The sequence below is a fragment of the Cydia strobilella genome, chromosome 26 (genome assembly GCF_947568885.1).
Source record: "Cydia strobilella chromosome 26, ilCydStro3.1, whole genome shotgun sequence".
In the NCBI taxonomy this organism is placed as follows: domain Eukaryota; kingdom Metazoa; phylum Arthropoda; class Insecta; order Lepidoptera; family Tortricidae; genus Cydia; species Cydia strobilella.
The window spans coordinates 4366397-4389594 of NC_086066.1; the positions used below are offsets into that span (position 1 = coordinate 4366397).

The following is a 23198-nucleotide window of genomic DNA, read 5'->3' on the forward strand; positions in this document are numbered from 1 at the left end:
CGTCCTATTTGGGACGATCTGGCAACACTGCTTTTAAATTACGTTTATAGATGGTATAGAAAGGACGCCAATCTCTTATGGCGGAATTGTTGCAAAAGTGACCGCTTTCAGCTTTAAATAATAGCTCCTAATCTCTCCGGTGGCGCTAGTTAGGCTCTGGGACATGAGTATAACATGAACCATATAAGGCATCAAATAACCCGACCAAATTACGTAGGTTGTTTTTGGTAGTATTTCGGTGTATGGTGGCGCCGCCTAATTACTGTTTTTTGATGGACACATTTCATACATAGAGATTTGGCTCCTTTATATAGATGGTTAAGGTGTTCGTGTTGCTTATTTCGTCGAAGTTAAAATTTTCTATGTCTCACCCGCTTAGTTAATTTAGTCTCTTCCACTGAAAAACTAATGTGGATTTTTTAAAGAATTTTCAATTATTTAGATTAATTCACAAGTATCAAGACACTTTAATACTTTTTTCTTTGGTGTTGTCACATACTGATTTTCAAAAACTACATTTTATTTCCGGGGTTTTTATGTACAGTCAAAGGCAAAAATATTGATCCAGACAAATGGGTGAAAAATATGTGAACACGATTTTATTGTCTAAGGTGAGAGTGTACACATATTTTTGAAACTTTGGGAATGTATATGTATTTATGCCCTTGACTGTACATATATATGATGAAAGAAAAATTGGAAGTGGAAGGTGTCCCAAGGTACCTTGACAAGATTATATTTGGCCTTCGCCATGTTACGTATTTTCAGGGGTAAATTAGTACCCTTTTACTGGCAAGGATATTCTGTGACAACCTGACAACAGACATTCAATTCCTTCCGGTTCGAGCGCCATTTTGATAGTTAGCATCGTGATTAATTACTTTGTTTTTTGCTCATTAATATTGTTTAAAGTGTAATATCGATAGCTTATTATACAGTAAACTAATGTGGTAGTGTGCAGTGAATGGAGAATTAATTTTGAAGCGCGTTTAACCACCATCTTGGAGTCAACGGCCGGTAGTCCACGTGCTTCTTGTAAAGTCTAGCTATCGATTTACAAGAGCTAACAAATCACCGTACACTGTCTTGTACAACCGTACAATTTTTGTCGTTTTTAAACCTCTTAATACCTTGATACTGGCGAAATAGTCCCACTGGACTGAAGCCATAATTTTAAAAGAAGAAGACATTCAAGTCATCGCATGCCACCGATGTAAACAAGAAGAGATTTTACCACAAAAATGCCAAAATAGATTGTCAAAGATGCAAGAAAAACTATTTTGAATACGATAAAACATTTACATGAAAAAAACTGGCCAAGTGCGAGTCGGACTCGCGCACGAAGGGTTCCATACCATTTATAAAAACGGCAAAAAAATCACGTTTGTTGTATGGGAGCCATACTTAAATATTTATTTTATTCTGTTTTTAGTATTTGTTGTTAATACATCATCTGTGAAGATTTCAACTGTCTAGCTATCACGGTTCGTGAGATACAGCCTGGTGACAGACGGACAGACAGACAGACAGAGAAACAGATAGCGGAGTCTTAGTAATAGGGTCCCGTTTTTACCCTTTGGGTACGGATCAGGTCCAATCAGAATCTTGTCAAGGTTTAATAATAAGTCACTCTTATTTGATATTTTTATTATATTAAATTCAAAGGAATAAAAGATTACAAATTATATTATTAAAAAAAAATTAAGTTATATTATTAAATTATTAGATGTTATATTTAAGTATAAATTTAAAGTAAGCTTCTGCCCGTTCTAGTCGACTTCATTTTTGATCTCACAAGCTGGATTTACAAACAGAATAGCTCTTGTTAGTTCAACTATTTTATTCCTTGCGGTGTATGCTATAAGACTGTCCCAGTCTTCAGAACTACTATTCATAGCCAACTTGGAGACGCAATCTTCTATAAGATCGTCAATTAAGTAGCAGGAGGCGAGTGTAAGTAAAGGCTTTAGATCGTCATCGGGCAGCTTTCTAATGTAAATGTAGTCCTTTAAATGTTTAAGGGTCTGCAAAGTGACCCCCTTCATCTGAATGTGGCCCGCTTCCTTTTCCTTCCATTCGTGACTAAGCATAGCGCGAAACACATCGCTGGTGGCTGCTAGACATGCCTTGTGTACGCCCACACTGCCCTCAGATGTGCTCAAGCTGAAGTCAGTAAAATCAACATCATTGTAAAGATTTAGGAGAAGCGAAGGGCCAACCTTTCTCGCTGAAATATTAATATCCAGCAAGGTTGTACACACACAATTTAAATTGACATCATAATTTTCTCTGATTCCAATTGTTTTCCATTGATTGTCGCAAATCCATTCTGAGTAAAATGGTTCAGAGATTTCTTGACAAGATGCTTTAATTTTTACTTCAATGTTTTTTGCCTTTATATGATTCTGTGCTAAAATATAACATTCAACAAAGTTTTTGTTCTTGAAGTTAAATTGAAGCTGCACTTCGGCTAAGTCAGTGACATTAAAATGTTGACTTGATATGGTTTCCAAGGGTTTTGCATTCAAAGAACAAAGGCTAATCATACATCTCAGTTTCAAGAATGAACCAAGCCTTCTCTCTTGAATTTTTCTGAAACAAATTACATTATCTTCGGTTAGTGCACATTATAATGCAAATGACCCTTGTGTTTCTCTAGAGCCTAGAGTAAAAGGTTGACGTTGACAATGTCCGCGACCGTAATGACAATCCAAATTGAACCTCAAGAATATTGGAATGGCAAATTTAACCCCTGGGGACTCAAAAGAATAAAACTGTCTGGTTTCGCGAAATATCCCTTTTGTATATATAAATACTCTGGAAGTACGTTTTTTTAATAATTATTACTATTGAAGGATGATTCTACATGCGTACTGCTATTTATCGTTGACTTTAGCGTATTAACACGAAAACATTATACCATTATATAAATAAATGATAATTTCTCAATCATACTTACACTTCTATCGGCATGATGCACCACTTAATTAAATAATCAAAGAATGCAACTAACGCACGAATGCTCTTTACAAAATCTTCTTTATATTTAAAACGGTACATTAAGAAATCACTTAAGTTTTTGCAGCGGTAGATATAAAATATCTAGTTGATTTAAATACCTGCTTTAATAACCTACCCTCAGAATAATGACTAAAGCATAGAAGACGGGCAAAAATGCTTCGCAAATATGTATACCCGTACTTTACTTCCTTACGAATTAGATAATGTGCCGAAAAGAGATGCATATATGCTTGTTATTTCTCATTTACGTACGGTGTCATAAGCTGAGAGAACCACATAGAACCATTTGACATTTTACTCAGTTCATCTTATGACAACACTGAAAAAAAAACGAAAGAAATTGCGGATTGTTGTCTCACTCACTCATAGACAAAAAGTAATAGCGTGTTGTGAATACGATACCTTTTACCAAGCTTTTATTTTTGTCTGACTTCTATGCTTTAGTCATTATTCTGAGGTGTGAAACGGCTTTGAGCAAAGAGTATAATAGTATATGTATAGTAATTTGAGGTTACGCCAATCACCATTTTTGAACGGTACATGATTGTCAATTTTGACAGTTCATCGCGATCAATACATTCGGGAGATTTCCTGCCTACTATTTATCCCAATAAATTACGTTTATTAGGAAAAAGGGGCGTTAGACACACTTTATACGTCGGCAACACGCACTAGGTAAGTATTACCACTCTAATTACTATATAAACGTCATAAATTAAACATCATCTGCAGTAACAGTATGGGCAAGTACTCTATCTTAATCTTTTAACACCTGTTTAATTAACATGTATTTGAATTTCCTCATTATTTGCAGTTGGTTACAGCATAAGAGACTTTATGTACAATTTTTTGCTCTAATATCTTTTGCCACATTATTTTTGGAGACATGTAAATCTCACTTTATCAGATGTATTATAGCACACAGTGAGACAACCCCATTAAATGGGTAATTTTTACATTACATCTTAATTTCTCATTCCTAAGGTTATTTCATATAATATTATACACATTTTTACATTCACCGACGATTCAACGGAGCCACACCGTTTTGTCGCCTAAATAGTGTTAAGTTTATAAAATGCATATATATGTTAGTCTGTAAGGTATTTGTAATATGGGCCTTGTTGCCTGATTATAATTTTTTTAAATAAATAAATTATTCATTACATTACATTACAAAGTTAATTACTCCGTAAAAACGGAAACGGAATGTGAAACTTTGCCGAAATATCAATCAATTATGTATCGAATAAATTTGTTTAGGTGCTTAAACGTATTCTATACTTGATTTATGTATTCAGTGGCATGTAGGGCGTAAATAACATAAATAAATAATTGTAAAAAAAAAAAAAACCATTCCAATATGTGTCTAATAATGTAGTTAATGAAAACATTATCAAGACAATACTATTGGTCATCACTACATACCTATTTTAATTTACTATAATACTCATTACATAATACTCATTTATTGATCAAAATATGTAATTGCTTTGTATTATCAAGACAATATTATTCATAGTATATTGTATATAAAATACAAGAGCTTGTTATCAATATTTAACATAACCTAAGAAATATACATTCATACCTATTTTAATTCACTATAATACTCATTACATAATACTCATTTGTAATTCAATGCTATTTGCTGTTTTTTTTCTAGTTGCAACCTGTTTTATTTTTTTCATTTTCTTGTCATCTTTATACAATATTACATATATATATATATCTAGTACTGCGCAAATACATGTATACCTACCGCTAGATAAGAGTAAATGTGATCCGGGAGAGGTGGTGCTTCCTGCCGTCATACAGTTTTTACTAGTACGGAGGAATCGTTTCCTGCTCTTATGAACAACATGATGTAAATTAAAATTATACTTAAAGGAAATAAATTGAAATTGAAATTGAAATTTATTGATCAAAATATGTAATTTGCCTTGTGTTATTAAGACAATATTTTTTGTAGTACATTGTATATAAAATACAAGTTTGTTATTGACTTGGTCATCAATATTTAACATAACCTAAGAAATATACATACATACCTATTTTAATTCACTATAATACTCATTTGTTGATCAAAATATGTAATTTGCCTTGTGTTATTAAAACAATAATATTTGTATATAAAATACAAGTTTGTTATTGACTTGGTCATCAATATTTAACGTAGTCTAATAAATATACATACATACCTATTTTATTTCGCAATAATACTAATTCATTGATCAGAACACATAATTTGCCTTGTTTACTGCAGCAATATGGGAGATCCGTGGGTGATACAGCCGCATGAGCATGCAAAGTTTGCAGAGCACTTCCGGAACCTCGGCCCGGCTAATGGGAACCTGAGCGGGGAGCAGGCCAAGCGGTTTATGTTGCAGGTATCTTCTTCTTCGGCCTAGCGTTTTCTCGGCCTAGCGCCAGACATTCTTATGGAAACAGTTTTCTAAACCTCTACTCCTTGCACAAAAAAAGGGTTGTTAAGTATGTGTATCTTTGTCTGTCTGTGGCATTGTAGCACCTAAACAATAAAGCAAATTTAGCGTTTCTTTATATTGAAAGCCCTATCTTTCAACATGGTCACATGGGGGACACGCTATACATCAAAAATCAGTCGCGTTTCTATGTGTGAACGGCACGTCCGTTCACGCGTCGTCATAGTGTGAGTAAGTTGCTTAAAAATAGTACTGAGAGCACGCCAGAAGTCCGCCAGATTTCTGTCGCGGGGCGAGGTAATTCGAGTCGGGACGGGGCGGTGCGTGGCCGTTCTGTATGATAATACTATTACTTATTCTGTGACATGGTTTTAAGCTATTTTTGTTATTTTTAATTTTTTTTGGTATTAAATGTTTTGGTGTAAATTTATTTTTCTTCAGTCTCAACTGCCCCCACCAGTACTTGGCCAGATATGGTCTTTGGCTGACTGCAATGCCGACGGGAAACTAGACCTCAAGGAATTCTCTATTGCTTGCAAGGTAAATATTAATACAACACTTCATACTTGTTCTGACGAAAACAAAACTATTTGGCGTAACATTCCTGCTTGTTGACAAAGTTGTATTCCCATTTGAGCCTTATTACTTTATTTTAGGTGGCTAGAGCTTTATGAGAAGTATAATTAGGTAAAAACAATTTTTTTCAGATAATCAATTTGAAACTGCATGGTATTGAAGTACCTAAAGTCCTGCCGCCATCTTTGCTGGGATCACTCAGTCCCACAGGTAATTTAACATAATAAAATGTACAGTCAGCCGCAGAGATAGTTGACACTCCTGCATACAAACTTCATTGCAAAGGGGTCAATTATCTCAGAAGCTCATTGTATATTGAAAATGTATAGTAAAAAATAAACCATTTTTAAAGTACGCACCACTCTCCAGAACAACTACAATAATGTTATAGATACTACGGTAAAAGTGCTGACTATTGTTGTGTTTTCTTGCGCTGCGTGGGTCTTGAGGACCCCTCCTTGCTTTTAAAAAAATGGTTTAAAATCTCTTAACTAGACAAATAAAGCTTGCACAGATAAAAAACAAATTGTATACTCCCTGAGATCTAGCCAGGTACATATATCTAAAATAACTTTTTAACGTTTAAAGCTGTGTAAACAAATTCTCCAATATTTGACCATTGTTCCACAGGGCCCCCAAAACAAGCGTTCCCAGCTCCAGCGAAGCCCCCAATACCCCCCATGCCTTCAGTCCCCCAACAACCCCTAATCGGGGGTATGTCACCGCAAGGGGGTATGCCACCACAAGTAGGAGGTATACAACAACCAACCCAGTCACTACTGGGTGACTTCGGACAACCATCACGTCCGGTCGGACCTACTGTACCCGACCTCATATCCGGTGTCAAACCTATGACCCAACCTATGGGGCAACCACAAATGGCTCCAGTTATGTCAACCCAACCAATCATGCCAGCGGCGCCTTTGATCCCAAGTCAACCAATGGCCGCTCCAATGCTACCAACGCAACCTGTATTACCAAATCAACCAATAGTGCCGAATCAACCTTTGGCACAAACTATGGGTCAACCATTAGTGCCAAATCTACCTATGGCACAACCAATAGTACCAAACCCACCTATGGGGCAATCAATAATACCAAACCAAGGAATGGCCCAGCCGTTGGTGCCAAATCAACCACTCGTAGGCGCAGCGCCATTGATGTCATCCCCACCCCAGCCTCTAATATCGGGGACGACCATGGGCTCTTTGGTTAGCAGCCCGCCGAAGCCTGTGAACACGGTCGCGGGTTCAATCCAGCCTGTTACCAGCACGCCCATTGCGGCTGTTAAGGCTGAAGAGACTTCTAAGCCAGGTGAGATATTTGTGTACATTTTTGTCTTTATATATGTATAAATGTATACCGTCGCCTAGTACCCACATAAACTGATAGGTTGCTTATTTTGGACTAGAACGATCTGCGTAACTTTGTCCGCAAAAAAATATTAATCCATACTAATATTATAAATGCGAAAGTCTGTCTGTCTGTGTGTTCCCTCTTCACGCTTAAACCGCTGAATCGATTTAGATGAAATTTGGCATAGAGATAGGTTGAGTCCCTGAGAAGGACATAGGATAGTTTTTATCCCGAAAATCATCCCTTAATAAAGTAAAAAGCGGGGTGGAATTGAGATAATTAATGAAGTGCCTGTAAATTTGTGTGCATAATATGCTCAAATTGAATGATTGCTATGATAATTTTTCCAGGCGCTATACTTTAGCTGCTGTTACTAAGTCCACGCAGACGAAGTCGCGGGCAAAAGCTAGTATTATAAATGCGAAAGTCTGTCTGTGTGTTACCTCTTCACGCTTAATCCGCTGAACCGATTTAGTTGAAATTTGGCGTTGAGATAGTTTGAGCCCGGGGAAGGACATAGGATAGTTTTTATACCGAAAATAATCCCTTAAGAAGGTGAAAAGCGGGTTGGAATCATGGTGGAATTGAGATAATTAATTAGTTGCCTAATATTTGTATGCATATTATGCTCAAATTGAATGATTGCTATAAGATTTTCTCCAGGCGCTATTCTTTAGCTGGGGTTACTAAGTCCACGCAGAAGAAGTCGCGGGCAAAAGCTAGTCTTTTATATTACAAATTGGCTAAAGACCATAACCTATGATGAGACAGACTTTATTACATTGATCACACAAACACACACACAGAGAGAGAGAGAGAGAGATACATTTCTTTTTGGATTCATGTAACGACGACGATACAGAGTTTTTTTTCATTCATTTAAATTGAAACCTTAGTTGTAAAAAATATAAACTAGCGTCGTTTTTAGCGTCATTGGCAGGCTCGGCGCACGTCTCAGCCGTTACAAGTCCCGTAGAGCCGCTCGGCGTCATGAGCCCGCCTGCCGTCGCTGAGTGGGGCATCCCACAACCGCAGAAGCTAAAGTAAGTCATTGTGTTACGTAGTAACAGTACAGTATAGCCTTCAAGGCTCAGCTCAAGTCCCGTTGAGCCGCTCGGCGTCATGAGCCCACCTGCCGTCGCTGAGTGGGGCATCCCACAACCACAGAAGCTAAAGTAAGTCATTGTGTTACGTAGTAACAGTACAGTACAGCCTTCAAGGCTCAGCTCAAGCCCCGTTGAGCCGCTCGGCGTCATGAGCCCGCCTGCCGTCGCTGAGTGGGGCATCCCACAACCGCAGAAGCTAAAGTAAGTCATTGTGTTACGTAGTAACAGTACAGTACAGCCTTCAAGGCTCAGCTCAAGTCCCGTTGAGCCGCTCGGCGTCATGAGCCCGCCTGCCGTCGCTGAGTGGGGCATCCCACAACCGCAGAAGCTAAAGTAAGTCATTGTGTTACGTAGTAACAGTACAGTATAGCCTTCAAGGCTCAGCTCAAGTCCCGTTGAGCCGCTCGGCGTCATGAGCCCACCTGCCGTCGCTGAGTGGGGCATCCCACAACCACAGAAGCTAAAGTAAGTCATTGTGTTACGTAGTAACAGTACAGTACAGCCTTCAAGGCTCAGCTCAAGTCCCGTTGAGCCGCTCGGCGTCATGAGCCCGCCTGCCGTCGCTGAGTGGGGCATCCCACAACCGCAGAAGCTAAAGTAAGTCATTGTGTTACGTAGTAATAGTACAGTACAGCCTTCAAGGCTCAGCTCAAGTCCCGTTGAGCCGCTCGGCGTCATGAGCCCGCCTGCCGTCGCTGATTGGGGCATCCCACAACCGCAGAAGCTAAAGTAAGTCATTGTGTTACGTAGTAACAGTACAGTATAGCCTTCAAGGCTCAGCTCAAGTCCCGTTGAGCCGCTCGGCGTCATGAGCCCACCTGCCGTCGCTGAGTGGGGCATCCCACAACCGCAGAAGCTAAAGTAAGTCATTGTGCTACGTAGCAACATTACAGTACAGCCTTCAAGCCTCAGCTCAAGTCCCGTAGAGCCGCTCGGCGTCATGAGCCCGCCTGCCGTCGCCGAGTTGGGCATTCCACAACCGCAGAAGCTAAAGTAAGTCATTGTGTTACGTAGTAACATTACAGTACAGCCTTCAAGCCTCAGCTCAAGTCCCGTAGAGCCGCTCGGCGTCATGAGCCACCCTGCCGTCGCTGAGTTGGGCATTCCACAACCGCAGAAGCTAAAGTAAGTCATTGTGTTACGTAGTAACATTACAGTACAGCCTTCAAGCCTCAGCTCAAGTCCCGTAGAGCCGCTCGGCGTCATGAGCCCGCCTGCCGTCGCTGAGTGGGGCATCCCACAACCACAGAAGCTAAAGTAAGTCATTGTGTTACGTAGTAACAGTACAGTACAGCCTTCAAGGCTCAGCTCAAGTCCCGTTGAGCCGCTCGGCGTCATGAGCCCGCCTGCCGTCGCTGAGTGGGGCATCCCACAACCGCAGAAGCTAAAGTAAGTCATTGTGTTACGTAGTAACAGTACAGTACAGCCTTCAAGGCTCAGCTCAAGTCCCGTTGAGCCGCTCGGCGTCATGAGCCCGCCTGCCGTCGCTGAGTGGGGCATCCCACAACCGCAGAAGCTAAAGTAAGTCATTGTGTTACGTAGTAACAGTACAGTATAGCCTTCAAGGCTCAGCTCAAGTCCCGTTGAGCCGCTCGGCGTCATGAGCCCACCTGCCGTCGCTGAGTGGGGCATCCCACAACCGCAGAAGCTAAAGTAAGTCATTGTGCTACGTAGCAACATTACAGTACAGCCTTCAAGCCTCAGCTCAAGTCCCGTAGAGCCGCTCGGCGTCATGAGCCCGCCTGCCGTCGCCGAGTTGGGCATTCCACAACCGCAGAAGCTAAAGTAAGTCATTGTGTTACGTAGTAACATTACAGTACAGCCTTCAAGCCTCAGCTCAAGTCCCGTAGAGCCGCTCGGCGTCATGAGCCACCCTGCCGTCGCTGAGTTGGGCATTCCACAACCGCAGAAGCTAAAGTAAGTCATTGTGTTACGTAGTAACATTACAGTACAGCCTTCAAGCCTCAGCTCAAGTCCCGTAGAGCCGCTCGGCGTCATGAGCCCGCCTGCCGTCGCTGAGTGGGGCATCCCACAACCGCAGAAGCTAAAGTAAGTCATTGTGTTACGTAGTAACATTACAGTACAGCCTTCAAGCCTCAGCTCAAGTCCCGTAGAGCCGCTCGGCGTCATGAGCCCGCCTGCCGTCGCTGAGTGGGGCATCCCACAACCACAGAAGTTGAAGTAAGTCGCTTACATAATGTGTCTCTGTCTTATCTTCATTGGTGCCGCTCGGCGTCATGAGCCCACCTTACGTCGCATAGTGGGGTATCCCGCAATCACAGAAGATAAAGTAAATCTTTGGACACTTAAAATATTGACGTTGATCTATCTTAGTATTTACCTAAGGGCGCTAGCACACTAGCGATTTGCGAGCGAGTTGAAAGCGAGGCGAGCGCGCAACGGTTTCGCTCCCATCCCAGTATGACAGTACGCAGCGAATCGGCGATATCGTTGCCCGCTCGCGGCGAACTCGTTGCGCGCTCGCCTCGCTTTCTACTCGCTCGCAAATCGCTAGTGTGCCAGCGCCCTAAGTGTGTATTTTTGACGTTATCAACTAAAACTTAACTTAGTTTGGGGCTAAGTCGATCTGTGTGAAATTGACCCCATATTTCATATGTATGTTTGCTGGGCAGACCCACAGATTTAATATATACCCTAGATGGCGCAAATATCACGATTTGTATTGAAACCAAGCGTGCCGACTTTTTCATACAAAGTTTACGCACGATATAATTTTACAATAAGTTTTCACGGACGTCCGGCTGCAACAACTGACGCGCGTGGACTGTCAAGAACGACGGTCAACCTCGACGCTTGGTCGGGGTTTGGACACGCGAAGTAGATGCATTTGCAATTTGTGTCATGTGCATTTGCGTCATCTATGGTATATTTATATCTGTGTGCAGACCAGACTTTGATCTACGCTGTTGAAGAGTTAAGTAGCTCACAACATTGCAGAGTTTTCGTAGCTCTATAAATGGTAAACCTTTCAGCCATTTGTTTTCCTCAGGTACACCCAACTCTTCAACGCAACAGACTTGCAGAAATCCGGCTGGGTCTCCGGAGCTCGTGCGCGCTCCATCATGCTTCAGTCACGCTTACCTCAGGCTGCTCTGGCCCAGATATGGGCGTTAGCGGATTTGGACTCGGACGGCCGGCTCGGTAAGAAGGATTAACAACTTTACCGGCTTGTTTATATGGTTCAAACTCAAACGATAGACCCTGTGAAAAGCTCCATGCTTCAATCACGTCTACCTCAGGCTGCTCTGGCCTAGATATGGGCGTTAGCGGATTTGGACTCAGACGGCCGGCTCGGTAAGAAGGATTAACGACTTTACCGCCTTGTTTATATGGTTCAAACTAAAGACCCTGTGAAAAGCTCCATGATTCAATCTCGCATGCCTCAAGCGGCTCCGGCCTAGATATGGGCATTGGCGTATTTGGACTCAGATGTCTGGCTCGGTAAGGAACTTGTTTAAAAAACCGGCCAAGTGCGAGTCGGACTCGCGCACCTGGGATTCCGTACTTTTTAGTATTTGTTGTTATAGCGGCAACAGAAATACATCATCTTTGAAAATTTCACTTCACGGTTCGTGAGATACAACCTGATGACAGACAGACAGACGGATAGACGGACAGCGGAGTCTTAGTAATAAGGTCCCGTTTTTACCCTTTGGGTACGGAACCCTAAAAAGCAACTTTACTGCTTTGTCTATACGGTTTATATTTGAAATCCGGAGGTGTCTAGACCTTGGATTATTTGCGTGTAGAATCGAAAGCGTGTAACAAATGAAATATTCCATGTCAGCAATTTGTTTATGATTATTTTTGTTTATCCGCAGGTTGCGAAGAGTTCGTGCTGGCCATGTATCTGTGTGAGAAAGCGACGCAAGGCGAGCCGGTGCCCGCCAAGCTGCCGCCCGAACTGATCCCACCTACGTTCAGGTAACAAACATAAAAGCAAAGAGGATATAATAAGATAGAGCGGTACTGTCATAGTAAATTTTGTAACCGCTGTAAATTCACTGCCATCTATCGACATACTTTAAAACTAAAAATGAAGATTTATAAAAATACGTTAAAATGTATTTAAATATGGATAAATGATTTTTTTTATTTGCATTAATTATTTCTATATGACATTTACAAACGGGTCTATCGCGAATTTATTTTGTTACCTTTATTTACCGACGTTTCGACACAGGTTTCACTGGTCGTGGTCGCGGCTAACTGACGACCCAGCAAAATGTCAAAACAGAGATTTGTGTGACTACCCGACGAAAAGTGCATTTAAAGTTCGAGGTAGACATCACATTTTCAAACCACCCACTACACATAAAAGTTAATTATTGTCAATAGTCCGACACACAACACTCACAACATCCGCGCACACATCCGAAGATAGATCCCTTGGCTTTAACTTCTGGATCACTGGTCCCCAAGTTGCCGATAAGTTAAAACAATCTTCCCTATTAAAATTTCTGGGGTGCTTCTTGATTTCAATCGCTTCTCGCACAACTCGAGGATAATTAATGGCGTTCAGTGGAGACAACTTTTGGTTTATTAAGCTCAATCCAATGATTTGCGCCGCATGTAAGTAGATGTTCGGCGATCGCGGACTTGTTTACTTGGCGATTTTTTACTGCCGCTATCAAAATCCGCTAAAAGTAAACGAAATAAATATTTCGAAAATTTAAATTGCCATATGGGGCATTTTCTATGAAAAGGGACATTGTTGTCGATGGCGCTTACGCCGCACAGCGTCGCGCGGCCTTGTATTTATATCGAAGCATCGTTTATAATGGCGTAAGCGCCATCGACAATAAGATCCCTTTTTACAGAAAATACCACATATGTACTGACGTAAAACGTTATACGATACATGTGCGAAAAGGTAATTCGCAACTCGTGTCGATTTAAAACACTCCCTTTGGTCGTGTTTTAATTTATTGTGCGTTGCTAATTTCCTATTTTTCGCACTTGTATCGTAATGTACTAAAAACGAAAATGGAGGACCCGCGCGTAATCGCCTTTTCACACAAACGTAGTCCTCATTTTCCTCTCTAGATAATAACATTATTGAAAATATTTTGACACTGTTTGTTGTATATCAGTAACAGTTAGGAGCATTGAAAAATTTGTATGGAATCTTTTTTCGCTCCTAATTTTTACAATAACAAAAAACATAAAAAAGTTATTGGGGCAAAGCTATGGTTTATATTAATATACATCAAATTAAGTAAAAATATTTTACAGAACATATGGTGCTACTTTCTCGCACTAGTGCGTAAAGTGCACTTTTTGTGCATATGTCGAAAGTTTAAAGGGCCATATGTACTGTAAAACGTTGTACGATACACGTGCGAATAGGTAATTCGCAACTCGTGTCGATTTAAAACACTCCCTGCGGTCGTGTTTTAATTTATCGCCACTCGTTTCGAATTTCCTCTTTTCCGCACTTGTACCGTAAATAACTATTCCATAATGTTAATAGCCAGAGAGGAATTACGTTTGTATTAAGTGGCCGTCTTTTCCTTTTAGCATATCTCGAAAATATTCTTTGAATTTCAACAAAATTATCCCTTTTTATTGACAGACGTCAGTCCGTGACTAGTATCACCAGTAACCAGTCTTACGAGGAACGTCGCAGGGAAAATATGGCGCGGGGACAGGCTGAGTTGGAGAGAAGACGAGAACACTTGGAGAAAGAAAAGGTACACTACAACCCGGTCACAATATCTGTGCACCTCGCTGGAATGTGGCGCCTCTCCCGCTTCCCCTGTCACCTCTCCGCGCACTGCCCGGTGCGCCCGGTGCGGTGGGGTGCGGTGCGGTATGACGTCACGAGGTCAGGTGCACAGATATTGTGACCGGGTTGTACAATCAATCTTAGGCAGGATTTTTCATGACACGAAGGAGTGAAGGCATATAAATATGAGAGTAAGATACACTGCTTAAAACTAAAATGTAAAATGTAAATAAAAAACTTATTTCGTTAAGCCATTATCATAGCGTACTCACAGTGGTGTTAAGTACCAGCTAAACTGTGGAATGAACTGTCGCCTGCGGTATTTCCGGACCGATACGACCTTCAAGAAAAGAGCGTACTCCCATCTTAAAGGCCGGCAACACACTTACAACCCCCTCTGGTGTTGCGGGTGTCTATGGGCGGCGGTAATCGCTTACCATCAGGTGATCCGTCTGCTCGTTTGACTCATAAAAAAAAAACAATAGACCCTCCCTAATAAGTCCTTTATGCCAATTTTTACCATTTTGAACATTATCAAAAAACGAAACTACATAGTAATATTAAATTATATTTAACTACTCACAAAATTTCACCAGAATCGGTTAAGAAATACACGACGACGACAACATAAGTCGAAATGTAGACGAGAACATCTTGACATACGAAAACATTTTTGTCCAAGCTGATACGGAGACCTTCGCTAAAGCTCGGTCAATGAGTGTAAAATTACAAACGGGCTCCTTCTTTCTCAATAAAAAATACAATGCTTAAAATAACAATGCCTTTGTTTAGCAAAAAAGTTTGGCTATACTAGCAATACATATTTGTCTCCTAAATTTCACAAAAACCTTCATTTTTTTCACGCTCAAAAGGAAGCGGAGGTAAGTACAATACGATAATTTAATATTCGCGAACTTTGTTCGATTGAAAGTTTTCCATGATTTTCGAACATATTCGCAGTTAATGGGAACTCATTTTCTACATATTTATAGTGCAATAAGGACCATTATATCTGAAATTCCAACACAAATACTGATAGAATGGGCTTTATTGCCGACCGGGACGACCGGTCTGGCCTAGTGGGTAGTTACCCTGCCTGTGAAGCCGATGGTCCTGGGTTCGAATCCCGGTAAGGGCATTTATTTGTGTGATGAGCACAGATATTTGTTCCCGAGTCATGGGTGTTTTCTATGTATTTAAGTATTTATATATTATATCTATCGTTGTCTGAGTACCCATAACACAAGCCTCCTTGGGCTTACCGTGGGACTTGGTCAATCTGTGTAAGAATGTCCTATAATATTTATTTATTTATTGCACATGAAGCATAAGGACCCTTCTCTGATGGAAAGCCACATTTCATTGTATATCTTGCTTGGTTTTGCAGGCTGAGCGAGAACGTAAGGAAAGGGAAGAGGCAGAGAAAAAAGAAAAGATAAGATTGGAGGCGCAGAAGAAGGAACAAGAGGAATTTATGAGGAAACAGAAGGAAGAACAGGTGGGTTATATTTAACGCTTTTCCCTTTAAAACTGTACTTTACCATAAACTAATAATACATAGACAGCTAATCCCGTTGACATGCTTGTAACACAAATACTGCTTATTTTCGTTGCCGACATTTTAGCGTCAAGTATCAGATTTATCAGTACCGCTACTTGACAGTAGATGTCACGAGTGTCGCAACAATTTTCAACTAATATTACAACCGGAACTCTATTTTCAACTCCTGCCGCCTGCAATAATAGTTGTTAATTAGCTTTTCTTGGAAAGCTAGTTTTATGAAATAAATATCTTTTGTTTTTTTTTATTGTTTAAATACAATAATAAAAACTTATTTACGACTTATAACACATAATTGTACTTGAGATAAAGAGATAAAGATTTTTCAAGTTAGCATATTACAATGCGCTAACAACCACACTTACACACAACAACAACTGAAATATGATAGTATTAAAAAAATGTGGTTGCAAAAGTGTTTTACTGATGTATTTATTTTGTAGGACAAACGTGAGGCCGCAAGAAAAGAGATGGAGAGGCAATGCCAACTAGAATGGGAGAAAAAGAGGTAATATCACGTACTTATAATTTTATTGAATACAAATTTTATGGCTTTCCATAGAATGGAGGTTGATTCTTTGCAATATACAATTTTCGAATGTCAAGATGACATATCCTGTAATAATTTTTTGCACTATGAATATCTGTATGCTTAAATAATTATAAAATGGAAAAAAATAGCCTACCCGATTGCAGCAAATATTTCCATTATATATTTTTTAAATTCCTCCATTTTTCCTTCATTTCTAGAAATGTAACATCTGTAGTTTCCGTCGTACAATTTTATCTTAATGATTTTCTGAGTTCCATTAGTATAATTTATTCTAATTAATATGAATTAATTAATTATTCTATAAATTTTTCCTTCTAGAACACGGGAACTGGAAGCTCTTCGCACCGAAGAGCAAACAAAAGTCCTGAGCCTCAAAGCCAAGAGCCAGGCTCTATCGGCAGAGCTGAGCACTGTTGCTACCAAAGCTGGCAACTTGGCGAAAGATATACGCAGCAGTCGGACTGCTGTCGCTGCTGCTAAATGTACTATTGATGGCATGAGGTGAGTGAAAAATTGAAGAGCTAAACTCTGGCAAAGATAATTAAGAAGACAGTGCTCACTCCATACATCGGTTTTGTTACCAAAAATACTATTATTTTCGTAGTCTACATCTAGCGTCATGTAGCGGAACTCTCAGTACTGCTACTCGACACTAGATGCCGCGGCAAACGGAAAGTCTAATGCTCAAATATTTTCAGCTAATATTATAACAATGAGAGTAACTGGAATTCTATTTTCAACTCCTTCTGTTTATAATATAAGTTATAAATTGTTGAGCAATACACTTTTCGTTAGTCGCGACACATGTGACATCTATTGTCGAGTAGCAGTACTGATAGTTCCGCTACTTGACGCTAGATGTAGACTACGAAAATAATAGTCTTTTTGGTAACAAAACCGATGTATGGAGTGAACACTCTATGTCTTCTTAATTCTTTTTGGCTCTGGTAACCCTTTGACGGCCAAAGACGCCAAGTGACGCGCGCGAATACAACCCAATATCAACCTTAGTGCATTCAGACAAGGTTCATGGTGAAGCGCCGCACACGATAGACGTGGCGTTGAAATGGTTAACGAATTCTTTGAAGAGTTGCTGAATCTCAAGCATAATTATCAATTTTCCTCTGTGTCTATACTTTTTACTTGACATATATATGTAAAAATGACCCTTCCTGTTCTAAAGTGAATGTGTATTCTATTTTGATTATAATTTTTCAATTATATTTGCAGGTCGGACCGTGACTCGAGCATGGCCGAAATGCAACAGCTTAAAGCGCGAGTGAAAGAGCTCAACGCGAAGCAAATTGCCCTTAACAAGGAGAAGGCTGATCTCGATGCCAAGGTATTCTTTTTTTTAAATCAAAAAACTTGAAACTAAAACATATATCATACACTAAAGAAAAAGTGACCAAGTCTACCGATTAAGAACTTTATGTTTCTACATATACATAGTTTGATTTTAATGAAATGTCTATCGACAACATTGGAAAAAGAATCGAACACGACGATATCTATAGTCTGTCAAGCCGTATCCGTCAGTAGAAAAAAGCGGGAAATTGTAAAAATGTAGGTGCGAAGGGTTATCGTCCCTTAGAAATTTGAAATTTGCGCCTTTTCTACTGACAAAGTTCTTTGACAGACTATAGTCTTCACGAAGTATATACGAAAATCTTAGTGGGCTTAAAATATTTAATAAAAAACAGAAAATAGTTCTGGAATAGGAAATCTATAGGTTAAGAGGTATATTTAATATTATTAGAATAGTTTATTTAAATTAGGTTAGTTTATATTCTGTACCTACTTTTTTGTGGCAATAAAGCATTTTTCATTTCATTTCAAGAGTAAGTCAATTTTAGAAAAAAATTAACCTAGATTATTATGGTCCTAAATCATTATGGTGTATTTAAAAGTTGGTTTGTTTACAGGCTAAAGCGTCAGAGGGCGCTGGCGAAGATGGCAAACTTAGCATGATGGAGGTCACACTCAAACAACTACGTGATAAGGTATTCGTTGTAATATATTTACATTTTTGTGACACTCACAAGCTAATAAACCTTACTTTCTCAAAATTATACTTTCAAATGACCCTAATTGCCATTTCCAATTCAGGTGGAAGCAGCAAAGGCGATAGTCGAAAGCAAGAAGACCGACCTTGACACCAATCAGACACAGCTGTCAGAGTTGACAGCGAGAGTGACAGAGCTCGGCGACAAGTGTCAGAAGGTCTGGCAGCTGTACGAGGAGAAACGACAAGAATACTTGGAGCGGAAGACCACAGCACCTGCTGAGAGCGCCTGGGGTGCTGCCGGTAAGGCTCTTAAGAAGTTATGATCGCCTGGTACTTTTTGGCCAAAGGATTCAGGATTTTGGCAATACTTTAAGTCGTTTGGTGCGGTTATGGTACTGATATTAGCTTGTGCTCTTTCTTACACGCCCGCTTTCTCCTTCTTTTTAGTAATAATCATCATTTTCGAAAGTAAAAACAGTTTTTAAGACGTAAACACAGCAATTTCGTCGCTACACTTACTCAACCTCATATCTGCAACAATCATTTGATGGAAATGTCGCTTTTCTTTCATTCGGAATACGGGTGTTTTTGTCATCAAATGAGTGTTGCAGATACGAGGTTGAGTAAGTATAGCGGCGATATGTCACTATTTGTTTTGTAAACTTGACAAGCCACAGCTGTCGGAGACAGAGAGAGTGACAAGTGTCAGAAGGCCTGGCAGCTGTATGAAGAGAAACAGCAAGAATACTTGGAGCGGAAGACCACAGCACCTGCTGAGAGCGCCTGGGGTGCTGCTGGTAAGGCTCTTAAGGAGTTATGATCGCCTGGTACTTTTTGGCCAAGCGGTCGAGGATTTTGAGAACAACAACAAGCGTGAAGGTCTGACAGCGGTAGGAAGAAGAAAATCAGCATTTGTCGGACATAGTTTTTCCAATATTTTTATCGCAAACAACATACCTAAGTGGTATTTTTAAACGGGTTACAAATGTAATTGTTCCTGTTTGGTTACAGAAGCCGACTGGGGCACGTCAGACGACGCGTGGGGCGAGCCGGCCGCGGAGTCTGCGTGGGGCGACGCCCCGCCCGCTACAGGTACTCATTCGGTTTTAAAATTATCTTGTTTATTCATTATTGAGTCTTATATGCGGCGTTTTTCGACCTTATTCACACTATTTCGTCTACATCAAACTTCACTGTTAACTTGCGAAACATGACATAGAAATGATAACACGAAACTTTTTCGTCCCAGTTGACCAAACAAGAGAGAATATTTTCTACCCATTTGAGGACTATTTATAGAGTAGGGGCAAATGGGAATAGCCCGTTTATCTATGGTAAAATAAAATATTTATTGATAAAGCTCCACGTCCAGAGTACATAAAATAAAATTACAAATGTAAACATCATCACTTCAATCGTTTAAACTTAAAAACAAATCAAAGCATACATTTACCTTAAAGCGAAAAGCGGAAATACAATCAAATGTCATGTCAATCGTAATTATAAATTAAAACAATTAGCTCCATGCATGAATTTATTTTTATTTTTGGATTCATAATTTATATCGTTGGAACACCGGAAATGATAAAAATACTTTTGTAAACCTTAACATTATTTTATTAAAAAATATTTAAAATGTTGAAAATTTTTGAGCGATTGAAACGCTCATAATTTTTGGCGCGAATTCGACAGAGCGTGATGACGTCACACGTTGGGCGGCCCAACTGACGTTTGCTACTAATGACACTAATCTGTCGAACGCGTGACGTCACGTGGCGTTTCGAGCGTTTCGCTCACTAGCTTTTCGCGGGCAAATTTTTGTACTTTTTATTTATAATTTTGAGTAATTAAATGGTAATTTAAAAACGGAAATGCATTTGTAACATGATATAACGGTAACAAACATCCGAATAAAACATATTTCGTTCAAATATAAACTTCATGCATGAGGCTAATTCTAAATTTGGTCGGAATTTGGTGGTGGTGTTCTATAATATAAAAGTTAAACTCTTTGTCGACAGCGACAGAGACGGTGGCATCTACTATCACATCATCATCATCATCAGCGCCCCGCTGGCGCTGCGTATACGAATTCACGGCGCGTACGGTGGATGAATTGAGTCTACAGTGCGGTGATTTGGTATGTAATGTATAGTTTGTCAAAGGACTGTCTCATGAAATAAAACTATGAAATCGGATTATATCACGTATATTGAATTTATACGACATCCCGACGTTTCGAACCCTTTACAGCGTTCGTGGTCAACGAGTGCAACGGGTGGGTAACGGGTAACGGGTCACCCGTTGACCACGAACGCTGTAAAGGGTTCGAAACGTCGGGATGTAGTATAAATTCAATATACGCGATATAATCCGATTTCATAGTTTTATTACGATCCTATTCATAGTAACCGAAGACAATATTAAAAGACTGTCTCATTTCACACATAGACAGAGAGAATCATACTATCTTTGTCTTCCACTAGTACTAGCACCCAAAAGAAAAGGATGAGTATATAATATTGTCATCGGTTACCGCGATAGTTACTCATGAAATAAAACTCAATATACGCGATATAATCCGTTTTCATAGTTTTATTTCAGGATGAGTATAGTTTTTAGGGTTCCGTACCCAAAGCAAAGGGTAAAAACGGGACCCTATTACTAAGACTTCGCTGTCTGTCTGTTTGTCCGTCTGTCACCAGGTTGTATCTCATGAACCCTGATAGCTAGACAGTTGAAATTTTCACAGATGATATATTTCTATTACCGCTATAACAACAAATACTAAAAACAGAATAAAATAAAATTTTAAGGGGGGCTCCCATACAACAAACGTGATTTTTTGCCGTTTTTTTGCGTATTGGTACGGAACCCTTCGTGCGCGAGTCCGACTCGCACGTGGCCGGTTTTTTTTGTTCTTATTTACTGACAATTTGGTTTGACCAACTATATAAGTCTACTGTTTAACTGAGACGGTTGGTAAGGTTTGGCTGCATGTAACTGATTTGTATTATGTCAAGCAAATAAAAATGTAATATATATTATATATAAATTAAGGTACCTTTCGCAATATCTTGTTGGACTGTGTATGTATACTACATGCACATAGCGTCTTGCTAAAAGCATAGAGTAACTTATACTAGAGCGGTACTGTCATAGTAAATTTTGTAACCCCAGTAAATTCACTGCCATCTGTCGACACACTTTAAAACTAAAAATAAATATTTATAAAAATACGATAAAATGTATTTAAATATGGATAAATGATTTTTTTATTTGCATTAATTATTTTTATATGATTTTGACCCATGTTCTTTCACTGGTATGCGTTAAAATTATAAATAACAACGAAACAGTCAACGCCCTCTATACGAGAGTAGTCCAAAACTAGTGGCGCCATCTGATCGAGAATCAAATTTTCTTGATTTTCGAGGCACGTTTTTTCCTTAGACTGTATCCATCTATTACGGAGTTATATCTATCTTTGCTAAAAGTAATTGAAACATTGCAGGTGAGCGAAGCCGTGGCCCCGAGGGGCGACGCGGAGCCCGGATGGCGATGGGGTACCGCTAGAGGTACTTATTCTTCCACTTATTCTGTCCAGTGAGTCCAATCGACGGTTGTGGCCTTGCCCATGAATTTCAAGGTCCTAGGTTTGAATCCCGGTAAGAGCATTTGTGAATTTACCACGAATTCCTGTTTTATGGTTGTTTTCTGTGTAACTAAGTTTGTATTTATATCTATAACCAAACGGAGACGCCTTAAATGTTAATATATTTTTCCTTTTTTATTGTGGGACGTACCACATTATTACAATCTATAAATATACAGATGCTATATGCAGATGTCGCTAGTGACGTCGTCACAGTTGCAATGATTAAATTCGCGTTGATTGACGGATGGTCAGCTGGCGCAATTGGTAACGCATTGGACCGGCAATCCAAGGATGTGGGTTCGAGTCCCACGTTGACCAGAGTTTGATCATCGTTGATTTTTTCATTGTGATTGACATCTGTATATACAATTTATAGATTGGAGACGCCTTGTCTGTAATTTTCTGTACAAATACGTCTGCCGATTTTTGCGGGGGAGGGGAACGACAAATGTATACGTAACGTCAAAATAGCCATGTCAGATAAACGTCAGTCCATACATTGTGTATGACCATTGGCCGACTATTTTCGACAGAGGGGAACGCCTGTTAATGGCCACTCCGTTTGGTTATATCCTATAGGATTTAGGTGTGTATCGTCGCCAAGTATCCATAGTGCAAGCATTGCTTAGTTTGAGCATGGAGTAACTTATACTAGAGAGGTACTGTCATAGTAAATTTTGTAACCCCAGTAAATTCACTGCCATCTGTCGACACACTTTAAAACTAAAATTGAAGATTTGTAAAAATACGATAAAATGTATTTAAATATAGATAAATGATTTTTTTTATTTGCATTAATTATTTTGATGATTTTGACCCATGTTCTTTCACTGATATGCGTTAAAATTGTTAAATAACAAACGAAACCGTCAACGCCATCTATACAACTGTAGACCAAAACTAGTAGCGCCCTCTGAACGTGAATCAAATTTTCTTCACGTTTTTTCCATCTATTACGGAGTTATATCTATCTTTGGTTTGAGGCTAGGTCTATCCGTGTGATAAATATTTTATTTCTGTAGTAATGTATGCTTGTAACAGAACGCAACTACAGACTGTTTATAATGACCCAATGCATATGGGAGTGGCAGTAACAACGAGTGTCGTTTCTAACATGGAGACTATATAAAGGAGCCAAATCTCTGTGTATGAAATGTGTCCATTAA

General features: G+C 39.7%; 2 protein-coding genes and 1 non-coding gene across 7 annotated transcripts in view; 2 read left to right on the forward strand and 1 right to left on the reverse strand.

Annotated features, from left to right (window-relative positions):
• Positions 1-1651: 1651 nt before the first annotated feature.
• Positions 1652-3065, reverse strand: LOC134753284 (uncharacterized). The gene is made up of 2 exons (XM_063689130.1): positions 2960-3065; positions 1652-2592 (listed from the first exon to the last, which is right to left on the reverse strand). The coding sequence occupies exons 1-2, from the start codon at positions 3058-3060 to the stop codon at positions 1770-1772; spliced, it is 924 nt and encodes a 307-aa protein (XP_063545200.1). The 5' UTR covers positions 3061-3065; the 3' UTR covers positions 1652-1769.
• Positions 3066-3571: 506 nt separating this feature from the next.
• Positions 3572-23198, forward strand: part of LOC134753297 (intersectin-2) — a 32400-nt gene continuing 12773 nt past the window's right edge. For 2 of the 5 annotated variants that reach the window (XM_063689148.1, XM_063689145.1), the window contains exons 1-18: positions 3572-3696; positions 5288-5411; positions 5907-6005; positions 6173-6251; positions 6672-7355; positions 8326-8440; positions 11514-11665; positions 12346-12448; positions 14100-14217; positions 15640-15750; positions 16257-16321; positions 16685-16867; positions 17597-17708; positions 18292-18369; positions 18476-18674; positions 19386-19466; positions 20396-20514; positions 21889-21952. In XM_063689148.1, the coding sequence (XP_063545218.1) occupies positions 5292-5411; positions 5907-6005; positions 6173-6251; positions 6672-7355; positions 8326-8440; positions 11514-11665; positions 12346-12448; positions 14100-14217; positions 15640-15750; positions 16257-16321; positions 16685-16867; positions 17597-17708; positions 18292-18369; positions 18476-18674; positions 19386-19466; positions 20396-20514; positions 21889-21952 (2482 nt within the window). In that variant the 5' untranslated portion in view covers positions 3572-3696; positions 5288-5291. The remainder of the gene's footprint in view (positions 3697-5287; positions 5412-5906; positions 6006-6172; positions 6252-6671; positions 7356-8325; positions 8441-11513; positions 11666-12345; positions 12449-14099; positions 14218-15639; positions 15751-16256; positions 16322-16684; positions 16868-17596; positions 17709-18291; positions 18370-18475; positions 18675-19385; positions 19467-20395; positions 20515-21888; positions 21953-23198) is intronic. The other 3 variants (XM_063689144.1, XM_063689142.1, XM_063689143.1) reach the window with 2 other exon arrangements.
• Trnaa-ggc (transfer RNA alanine (anticodon GGC)) lies at positions 22279-22350 on the forward strand. The gene has a single exon. It is a non-coding gene; the product is annotated as a tRNA-Ala (tRNA).